At 43.6% G+C, this 11695-nt stretch overlaps 2 protein-coding genes across 2 annotated transcripts in view; both read left to right on the forward strand.

Annotated features, from left to right (window-relative positions):
- The window catches only part of ift122 (intraflagellar transport 122 homolog (Chlamydomonas)), a 59174-nt gene extending 54954 nt beyond the window's left edge, over positions 1 to 4220 (forward strand). The window contains exons 25-29 of the mRNA XM_083638550.1: positions 512 to 629; positions 775 to 885; positions 1916 to 1992; positions 2098 to 2262; positions 3682 to 4220. Coding sequence (XP_083494676.1) covers positions 512 to 629; positions 775 to 885; positions 1916 to 1992; positions 2098 to 2262; positions 3682 to 3768 — 558 coding nt within the window. The 3' untranslated portion in view covers positions 3769 to 4220. The remainder of the gene's footprint in view (positions 1 to 511; positions 630 to 774; positions 886 to 1915; positions 1993 to 2097; positions 2263 to 3681) is intronic.
- A 2074-nt stretch (positions 4221 to 6294) lies between these two features.
- Positions 6295 to 11271, forward strand: exorh (extra-ocular rhodopsin; the record flags this gene model as incomplete). Its single annotated transcript, XM_083639491.1, has 5 exons — positions 6295 to 6655; positions 7251 to 7419; positions 7770 to 7935; positions 8319 to 8558; positions 10151 to 11271. 5 exons carry the CDS (start codon positions 6295 to 6297, stop codon positions 10283 to 10285), a joined length of 1071 nt encoding a protein of 356 aa, XP_083495617.1. The 3' UTR covers positions 10286 to 11271.
- Between the last annotated feature and the right edge of the window lie 424 nt (positions 11272 to 11695).

The raw sequence follows: 11695 nt of genomic DNA on the forward strand, positions 1-11695 counted from the left end.
TGGACACTTATTCAGCGGGTATCTTGCATGTTGCGTTCAGGTGCACTGTAAAAAAAACAAAGTTTTTTTTTTTTTCCCCCGCAATTCCATCACGGGCCACATAGGGGGCGCCCGTGGGCCGCAAGTTGAGTATCACTGGTATACTGCATGGTATTCTTAACCTGTTCATGAGTTCTCTTTGAATAGTTGAGCTACTGTCCCCGCCCTGCTTTCCAGCATTCACATAAGGTGAATATCACCTTATGTAGAAGAGACAGCCTGGCTTGAGACACTTAACAGGAAGTGTAAACACAATCGGAAGTTCTGATTGTGTTTACACTTCCTGTGACTCATAAACCTAGTCTGACTCATGTGTGAGACAAACTAGGTTTGACCAGGTGAGTCAGACTAGTTTGAGAAGGTAAAACAGTTTTTACCTACTGTTTTGAACAGGAAGTCATGACACAATGGGTCATGTGGGCGGGGCTACATAAGGTGAATAGCTTAAACCTCTTGTGTGTTTTTACTGCAGGACCTGATCGAGGGCATGATGTGCTACCGCTGCTCCACCAACAACCCCCTGCTGAACAACCAGGGCAGCGTGTGCATCAACTGCAAGCAGCCTTTCATCTACTCGGCTTCATCATATGGTCGGTAACACACACACACACACACAGATACACACACACACACACACACACACACACACACACACACACGTGCAGTATTTGCGCGTTGTGCAGTCTGCGAGGACTCCGTTTGTGTTGTTAATGTAGCGTGTCTCCCCGGGTGCAGAGGTGCTTCCTCTGGTGCAGTTCTACCTGGAGGAGAACATGGACGATGAGGAGGCCGTGCTGCTTATTGACCTGGAGGTCCCTCACGCAGACAGGAAGGAGATGAGCAGTGGTATCTTTTGATGATCATTGAGTACATACAAACACCCCCCTCCCCCCCCCCCCCAATGATTAACATATTCCCCATGGGAGTATGTATCCATGTCTTTACACGCTGAACATCTCTTAGAAATTAAGTCTGTGTTGGCCTTGATTCTGCGCTCAGAGCTAAGTCATCTTAGCTCTTGGAGCTAATAGGGTTAGAGAGGCTCTCCTGTCTCATCTTAATGACACTAACACTCTGAGAGCCGTAGCCACGGATTAACCTGCATTAGCCGGCAAGCCCTCAAGGGCACAGAGGTCTGCTCTGTTCACCCTGAGCCACACCATGACTGACAGGCTCCACTGACAGGCTTTTTTTTTTTTTACTAATAGCTTCTGAGGGCTAAATTTATAACCTAATTGGGTTTTTCATGTTTTTAAAATGTTATTACAGTACCGTAAATTCCGGACTATAAGGCGCACCGGTGTATAAGCCGCACCTTCAAAGTTGACTATTTTTTTCTTATATAAGCCGCACCGGACTATAAGCCGCGGGTGTTTTAATGGTTTTTTTTTTTTTTTTTTTAATGTTTAATTACCATATGTAAGGGTTCATGCACAGAGGGGATTGTAGAGGAAGCTCCCATTTATTAACATTTCAACAAAACAACATAACACAACACCACCTGTGTTGTTTTTTACAGTGCACACAGTGTCATACAGTGTCATACAGTGTGGTGAAAAGAGGGCAAGAGAGGAAATTAAAACTTATTATAGTTATATAGGATTTATAGTTAGAAAGAGTGCTAAAAAAGAGAGATTTTTTTTTTTTTTTTTTTTTTTTTGGAAAAAATCCATAGATAAGCCGCACCGTTATATAAGCCGCAGGGGCCAAAAAAGGCCAAAAAACGGGAAAAAAGGTGCGGCTTATAGTCCGGAATTTACGGTATATGACACAAGTCAAAGAGATGATCACAAGAAATGTACTGTATGCTTTTTTTTTTTTTTTTTTCCTTTGGTTGGTTGGTTTGATTCAGTTGTCCTTAATTAACCCCAATCAGAAGCACAGACGTGGAAGATGGATGACGGTGTGGACGATGCAGAGGACGACCCTTTCACAGCCAAAATGAGCTTTGAGGTAAAAAGTGAGGAGAGAGATGAAACGAGTATTCTAGCGGTCAAACCAGCGAAAGCATAGGGTCTATATATAATGTGTCCGCTCGCACTCTTGTGTGTCCCGCAGCAGGGGGGATGTCACTTTGTGCCGGTCAAGGTGAGTCACTCCGTGCTGCGCTCCATGAGCAGGAGGGACGTCCTGATCAAGCGCTGGCCCAGGCCGCTCAAGTGGGAGTACTTCCGCTCTCTACTGCCTGATGTCAGCATCACCATGTGCCCCACCTGCTTCAAGGTACAACACACACAGCCAGTGTGACCTGACGTGAACCTGACATGAACCATGTATGGACCAGTTTACACAGCCAGTGTGACCTGACGTGAACCTGACATGAACCATGTATGGACCAGTTTACACAGCCAGTGTGACCTGACGTGAACCTGACATGAACCATGTATGGACCAGTTTACACAGCCAGTGTGACCTGACGTGAACCTGACATGAACCATGTATGGACCAGTTTCTCTTTCTGTCGTCTTCTCTCTTCCACTTGATCTCTCTCACTGACATACTGTAGTTTGTGTTTATTTTTGTTTCCTGTCATGCTGCTTGTCTCCTCATTCTGGCTCCACAGATGATGGCTGTCTTTTTCCCCTCTGAGTCACGTTAATATGTTTCTATACTTTACTTTTACTTTATTGGCATTTAGCAGACGCTTTTATCCAAAGCAACGTACAGAGACTATGTACAGCACAGCAATAAAACAGATTCACAACACAACCAGAGATGAAAGGAGATATCAAAGTGCATACAGTTCAGTGTTTAAGAACAGTTCAGTGTTTAAGAACAGTTCAGTGTTTAAGAACAGTTCAGTGTTTAAGAACAGTTCAGTGTTTAAGAACAGTTCAGTGTTTAAGAACAGTTCAGTGTTTAAGAACAGTTCAGTGTTTAAGAACAGTTCAGTGTTTAAGAACAGTTCAGTGTTTAAGAACAGTTCAGTGTTTAAGAACAGTGAAGGTGGTGGATGAAGAGTTCAGTGTTTAAGAACAGTTCAGTGTTTAAGAACAGTTCAGTGTTTAAGAACAGTTCAGTGTTTAAGAACAGTTCAGTGTTTAAGAACAGTTCAGTGTTTAAGAACAGTTCAGTGTTTAAGAACAGTTCAGTGTTTAAGAACAGTTCAGTGTTTAAGAACAGTGAAGGTGGTGGATGAAGAGTTCAGTGTTTAAGAACAGTTCAGTGTTTAAGAACAGTTCAGTGTTTAAGAACAGTTCAGTGTTTAAGAACAGTTCAGTGTTTAAGAACAGTTCAGTGTTTAAGAACAGTTCAGTGTTTAAGAACAGTTCAGTGTTTAAGAACAGTTCAGTGTTTAAGAACAGTTCAGTGTTTAAGAACAGTGAAGGTGGTGGATGAAGAGTTCAGTCAGGGGGGAAATCAAATGGGATCTGAAAAGATGTGTTTTTAGTTTTTTGCGAAAAGAGGGTCGTGTTTCTGCGGTTCTGTGAGAACAGTCGTGAGGTGCAGCGATATGGTCCATGAAGCGGCGGAGGGGCGAGACGGCCTGCACTGGTGGAGGGGCGGAGGGAACGCTGGGGGGTTTTGAATTTGATCATGGATTGTAGGTATGGAGGAGCTGTGGAGTGAACTGCCTGCTTGTACAGTATACTAACCCTCTGAGCCACATTAATATGTTTCCATACTTGTGTTCCCTTGTAGATGTTCCACAGTGAGGATTATGAGCTTCTGGTGCTTCAGCACAACTGCTGTCCATACTGTCGCAGACCCATCGATGAACCCAACTGATCTACTGTTAGCTAGAGCAGCAGTTAAACACTTCTGTTTTTGTGTGTTTTTTTTTACACATTGCTATGTGATTGTAATCTAGGAGTTATTGTAATATAGCCATTTATCTTTTGTCATGTTGATGCTCATCTGGTGCATGCTTTTCCTCCATCTCCCTCCTGAGGATGATATTTTATCTTCCTAGACTGAGTGATTGAAGTGTGTTGGTCATTATAGACGGTAAGAAAAGCGCATTGTCAGCCAATCAACCCGATCGGATTATTGGGATGAGATTACTTAGGGCTGTCACAGATTACATCACCACTTTAAAGGGAACATGTGTATGAAATACACATTTATAATATAATAAGAAAAACACATTATTTTAACACAATAGAATATATTTATTCTTTGTATGGGCCCTGGACACTACAGCATCATGATTAGTCACACTGACCCGTATCTGTCAAAACAAGTGCATTCCACATGCTTATATATTGCAGTTTTATATTTTCCGATGACATGACTTATAAAAAAACAAGTCTTAATAATGTATTGTATTTTTACTTTGTCAAAAAAGAAGGAAAAAAACTAGATTTTTGAATAAATGTTTTGATATTTTTTATAGTGGGTTTTGCTCCTGTTCATGTTGAAATGAGTGTGTACCATAAATCCATGATTATGGGTGTGAGTTGAGTAATATTAACCTCTTACTCTCTCAGACTGCCATAGGGTTTGTGTGTGAGAGAGGTGGAGTGAGAAAGTGTGCTACGTACAGTATGCCCTAGTTAATAGTAAGTCTGATGGTTTCCCACTATTATTTAGGTCGACCAGGATTCCTCCATAAGTATGGAATTAGATTTTAGTATTTTCCCGGTCTGGAAAAGGATGGAAAAAGGAAAAGAGTGGGAAAATATTGCGACTATACAGAGACTATGGCCCATTGATGGAAGCCTGTGACGACATGTGACATTAGTAATGTTACATAATGCAACACTGTTTGGATCTCACCTGGCTGCAATTACTGCGCATCGCCATAGGTGTCACCCAAGAGAACAAAACTGAAATCTTTCACTTTAAACTCAGAACTAAGAAATATATATAATATATATATAGCCTATTTTCATGCTTTATTGGCAGAGATGGGAGGACATGCAGCAAATAACCACGGGCCAGTTTCGAATGCGGGTCTCTGCAAGGAAAGAACCTGATAAGGTCCTCACTCAACCCTCTGAGCCACCGCAGCCCTGCTGCTGAGGAGAGACGGCATGACTGCACCATAAAGTCAGGTGCTTTCATCACATTCTTTATGTTCTTTTCCTTTAACTTGTGCTTTTTTTGTCTTCCATCCATAATTTATAAAAGATATTTTCAGCCATCGTATACTTTATTGACAGATATACAGTATGTTGCTTTACAGCTGAAATTGGGTGGGAGACATAGAGAAAGTGATAAAGAGAGAGAGGTTTTGGTGAATAGCCCACTGTAAAAAGTTAAACCAGACAGGTGGAACTTTTCATAGTGCACTGTGAAAAGTTCCACCTAATAACTGCAGGCCGGATTTGAACACAAGTCTGCAAGGAAGGAACCTGATACGGTCCTCACTCAACTCAACCCTCTGAGCCACCGCAGCCCTGCTGCTGAGGAGAGACTGCATGACTGACTATAACATGGACATCATCACACACATGGACTTAGACTCTTAGATCAGCTTACTAAGTTAACTAGAAGCTCAATTATATTACAGCCATTTCTGGTGATTAACTGCTCAAATTGTCCAACAACAGAGGTGAAACACAGCAGCAGTAGCAGTCTCTTGGTGGCACACTGTGTATGTCAGCTGCCTACTGAAGTAAGACTCGTGAGTTCAAGCCTTGGATGCGCACACATCCTTGGATAGCAGAAAGATTTCTATTTAAATAAAGGTGGCAATAGGCATACTGTAAGAACCCATTTTTTGTTTTTATTACACTTCTAATTAATTGATGATATTAAAGTGTTAAAATGTTCTTCAATAAACTATACTGCAAAGGAGGATTCCCACAGCAGGTTCTGACCCCTGGTCTACCAGAACACAGACGACTGCACTGACCATACAGACAAACTCACAGACCTGCCTGTCTGTTGTTGCAGTATCGTTTCTGATTGGCTGTTGAATGAAGTAATCACTTTAAAATGTCAAGTCATTTCTGTCAGTTTGTGTGTGTGTATGTGTGTGTGTGTGCGTGTGTGACACAGAGTGATGGAGAGAGAGTGGCCTAATTCCAGCCACGCCAACACGTTGGTCCACGCACCTCCCTAATCCTGCTGGCCTGTTAAAAGGTGCTGCAGCCACCTCACCTCAGGGGGCTGTAACACCTTCTTACCTCCTCAAGATCCACCTCAGGAGGCTGTAACACCTTCTTACCTCCTCAAGATCCACCCAACCGTTCTTTCTCTCCTGTTTCCATTCCACCTGCACAACAAGGCTCCCTGCTCTGGTCCTATTATTTGCTGTATTTTTCTTTTCTTCTGAGGGGGGCGACCGTCCCACCATCAACAGCAGCCATGAATGGCACAGAAGGCCCCAACTTCTACGTGCCCATGTCCAACAAGACGGGGGTGGTGCTCAGCCCCTTCGACTACCCTCAGTACTACCTGGCTGAGCCGTGGAAGTTCTCTCTCCTCGCTGCGTACATGCTGTTCCTCATCCTCACCGCCTTCCCCATCAACTTCCTCACCCTTTACGTCACGGTCAAACACAAAAAGCTGCGGACCTCCCTCAACTACATCCTGCTCAACCTGGCGGTGGCTGACCTCTTCATGGTGATCGGGGGCTTCACTGTCACCCTCTACACATCGCTGCACGGATACTTCGTCTTGGGTGTCCACGGCTGCAACCTCGAAGGATTCTTCGCCACCTTAGGAGGTAAGAGTCCATTAAAGGAGCTGTGTGATTTTGGAGACAGATAGAGTCAACACGGTTCTCATTCCCAGGCATCAAATACTCACGTTTTGGGTTGGTGCACTGGACCGTTTTTTCTGGTCTTAGATCTCGACATCAGTATTTGACGACCTGGGAAAATGTGAACTGTGTTGACTCAATCTTTCTCCAAAATCACATAGCTCCTTTAATATGTAAAATGTCCATAGATTTACCTCATTTACTCTATACTTTAGTTGTGATCAAAATAAATTATACTAACTAAATACCTGCATGTCCTTTACTTGTCACATTTCACATGAGATTTCTTTTTAATTATTAAAAAAAACTTTGGAAAATACTTCCAGTCTCAGTATAAATACATGTGTAGTGCCCAAGACCAATTAAGGACCACAATGGAAACAAGTCTCTGACTTTATTGTGTTTTTATCTTTGATGTTTCCGAGACATATGTCCTCTGTTCCATGTGTTTTTGTTACCAAACAAAATAAAATCAATCAATCAATCAATCAATCAATCAATTAGTGTCAAGTGAAGTTACTCACGCTGTATTTAAATGTACACCTGCTTTATGTCTCAGGGGAGATTGGCCTGTGGTCTCTGGTGGTATTGGCTATTGAACGCTACATTGTGGTCTGCAAACCAATGAGCAACTTCCGCTTTGGGGAGAAGCATGCCATTGCGGGTCTAGCATTCACATGGATCATGGCCCTGACCTGCGCTGTGCCCCCTCTGCTGGGATGGTCCCGGTACTGTATGTTACTGTCTGTGCCTGCCAGGCCCCTGAAACACATATTGTTGTAGTGTTTAAAGTTACTGAAAAATGCTGACATTTCAACAATTTAACCCATTGATACCTGATGCAGCATTTGCGTGTATATCCCTCATTTGTGTGTGTATCCTTTAAGACCGCGAACCGCGTCACGCGGTTTGTGGTCTTAAAGGGATACACACACAAATGCTGCATCAGGTATCAATGGGTTAAAAGAGCACCTTGCAGAGCTTTCTTCTTCTTCCTGTAGCACAAACTGTATCACATGCTGTATGTGATGGTGTTGCTGGAAACTGTAAAATGACAGTATTCTGTATGTGGACGCAGGTACATCCCAGAGGGTATGCAGTGTTCCTGTGGGATCGACTACTACACCCCCAAGCCTGAGATCAACAACACCTCGTTTGTCATCTATATGTTTGTCCTCCACTTTTGTATCCCTCTGTTCATCATCTTCTTCTGCTACAGTCGCCTGCTCTGCACTGTGCGAGCGGTAGGAACAGATGCAATGTTATTATTAATAACATTAACAACAATAGCCTAATAATAATAATAATAATAATAATAATAATGAGAGATACGTTATTTGTCACATTAAAGAGCCCCACCCACCCACCCTGCTCCCTTCCACAGGGAGGTGAGGGTCAGCTAGAGAACTGTGAATCTGAAGCTGCAGGGATTAAATGTCTTTCTCAAGGACGCCTGAAGAGGGCAGAGGCTTGCCAACATGGCAGCTCATACCCAAATCCCCCATTTGAAGGGCAGTCTGCCTTCTGCCCCCAATAACGCTCCACCTTCGTCAGAAAAGTGTCTAGATGCATTAGATAGAACGCAGTCATTGGTTTTGACTCAGTCAAGCTATCTGTGTGCACTCAGGCCGCGGCCCAGCAGCAGGAGTCTGAAACCACCCAGAGAGCGGAGAGGGAAGTGACACGCATGGTGATTGTCATGGTGATCTCCTTCCTGGTGTGCTGGGTGCCCTACGCCAGCGTGGCCTGGTTCATCTTTGCCAACCAGGGAACGGAGTTTGGGCCGGTATTCATGACTGGGCCTGCCTTCTTTGCCAAGAGCGCCGCTCTCTACAACCCAGTGATCTACATTCTGCTAAACAGACAGGTACTTGACAGAAATACGCTGATGCGACATTATCACTGCATGCTAAGGTAACTGATGCTACATGATCACTGCATTCATGCTAAGGTAACTGATGCTACATGATCACTGCATTCATGCTAAGGTAACTGATGCTACATGATCACTGCATTTATGCTAAGGTAACTGATGCTACATGATCACTGCATTCATGCTAAGGTAACTGATGCTACATGATCACTGCATTCATGCTAAGGTAACTGATGCTACATGATCACTGCATTCATGCTAAGGTAACTGATGCTACATGATCACTGCATTCATGCTAAGGTAACTGATGCTACATGATCACTGCATTCATGCTAAGGTAACTGATGCTACATTATCACTACTGCATGCATGCTAAGGTAACTGATGCTACATGATCACTGCATTCATGCTAAGGTAACTGATGCTACATTATCACTACTGCATGCATGCTAAGGTAACTGATGCTACATAACATTATCACTGCATGCATGCTAAGGTAACTGATGCATGCTAAGGTAACTGATGCTACATTATCACTACTGCATGCATGCTAAGGTAACTGATGCTACATAACATTATCACTGCATGCATGCTAAGGTAACTGATGCATGCTAAGGTAACTGATGCTACATTATCACTACTGCATGCATGCTAAGGTAACTGATGCTACATAACATTATCACTGCATGCTAAGGTAACTGATGCTACATGATCACTGCATTCATGCTAAGGTAACTGATGCTACATGATCACTGCATTCATGCTAAGGTAACTGATGCTACATTATCACTACTGCATGCATGCTAAGGTAACTGATGCTACATAACATTATCACTGCATGCATGCTAAGGTAACTGATGCATGCTAAGGTAACTGATGCTACATTATCACTACTGCATGCATGCTAAGGTAACTGATGCTACATAACATTATCACTGCATGCAGGCTAAGGTAACTGATGCATGCTAAGGTAACTGATGCTACATAACATTATCACTGCATGCAGGCTAAGGTAACTGATGCATGCCAAGGTAACTGATGCTACATAACATTATCACTGCATGCAGGCTAAGGTAACTGATGCTACATAACATTATCACTGCATGCATGCTAAGGTAACTGATGCATGCTAAGGTAACTGATGTAACATAACATTATCACTGCATGCATGCTAAGGTAACTGATGCAGGCTAAGGTAACTGATGCGACATTATCACTGCATGCATGCTAAGGTAACTGATGCAGGCTAAGGTAACTGATGCTACATTATCACTGCATGCATGCTAAGGTAACTGATGCTACATAACATTATCACTGCATGCATGCTAAGGTAACTGATGCTACATAACATTATCACTGCATGCATGCTAAGGTAACTGATGCTACATAACATTATCACTGCATGCATGCTAAGGTAACTGATGCGACATTATCACTGCATGCATGCTAAGGTAACTGATGCTACATTATCACTGCATTCATGCTAAGGTAACTAATGCTACATTATCACTGCATGCAGGCTAACTGTGTGTGAGTAAATGTATATTGAGGCTGACTGGGATCCCCTTCTTCTCTGTGACATTCAGTTCAGGAACTGCATGCTCACCACGGTGTGCTGTGGAAAGAACCCGTTTGGTGAGGAGGAGACCACCACCACCACCGCCGCCTCCTCCAAAACCCAGAGCTCCTCCATCTCCTCCAGCCAGGTTGCCCCTGCTTGACCTACGACCCCCACCCACACCCCCACAACCGATCCCCCATCCGTCCCTGCACGCCCGGGGACCCACCGCTGCCAAGCGGCACCACGTTCTGTTGGCCAGTCCTTTGGACTTCACCTCTCCATCTGTCCTGGCCGCTTCAGTGGGACTGACCACATGCACACATAGAGCCAACATATGTGTCTTTTTATTTTCAATCCAATGAAACATAGAGCGTGTTCAGCTGGCCTCGCCAGTGTGTCGTCTCTGTGACCTTCCAGCTGAACACGCTCCAAGCCACCCCCTCCCCACGCTCACCCCCTCCCCACGCTCACCCCCTCCCCACGCTAACCTCCCCACGCTAACCTCCCCACGCTAACCTCAAACACATACAATCATCACATAATAGGTGAAAACTGCAATTCTACGTACAAATAATATTGTTCGAGTCCTGTTCAATTGTTGCAACTATACCCCCTCCCCCCCGAAAATGCGCTTTAAAACATCTATTTTTTGGAATGAATACTTTAGGTGGAATTAGTTTTGAATTAGTTTAGATATCTCCCATGACTTGTGAAGCCCTGTACGCAATATTTTTTTTCAGATGATGGCGAAGGCTGGAGGCACCGTCTCTGTCTGTGATTGGCCTAGCGTCAAACGTTCATCCAATCACATTCGCTTGGCTATCCTGCGTCTCTTTCTACAGTCTGTGGTCAGACAGACAGTAGTTTCACTTGCTAGCATGCATGAAAGACGCCACTGTGTGTTTATGTTTTTGTTCCAGTAGACTATTGTGACACCTTGCCCTAAAGCCTAAAGAGTAAAAAGTTTGACCTGTCTGGGTTTTAAAATGTTACATTTCAGCTGTCAATCAACATAAAGCTGGTGTGTGTGTGTGTGTGTGTGTGTGTGTGCGTGCGTGTGTTTAGTGTACACCTCAACCCATTTGGGGGGGGGGGGGGTCCAGTAGACTATTGTGATACCTTGCCCTAAAGCACACATGGGCAAAATACGGCCCGCGGGCCGCATGTGGCCCGCCGGTGCCCCCTCTGCGGCCCGCGATGGTATTGCAATTTTTTTTCTCTTTTTTTTTTACAATGCACCTGAACGCAACATGCAAGATACCCGCTGAATAAGTTTCCAAATGTTCATGTCATTCTGGCCAATACTCCACTTCTGTTATAGCATTTCAGTCTGGAATATCTTTCAATAATCTTTATGACTAAAAGTAAACTCATGTGTAAGAAATGACTGTTCTACATTGAAGTAAACATTTAAATAATTAACTTGTTTTGGATTTATTTAGCTTCAAGAGTGCATTTTTGTTCTTGTGTGACCCTCAACACAGGCTTTGAGAATCTCCGGCCACTTACTGATACTTAAATTAAGGGGGGGGGTCTAAAGCCTAAAGAGTAAATGTGGAGTGGCACCAGA

The sequence above is a fragment of the Poromitra crassiceps genome, assembly GCF_964638095.1.
Source record: "Poromitra crassiceps genome assembly, chromosome: 6".
In the NCBI taxonomy this organism is placed as follows: Eukaryota; Metazoa; Chordata; class Actinopteri; order Beryciformes; family Melamphaidae; genus Poromitra; species Poromitra crassiceps.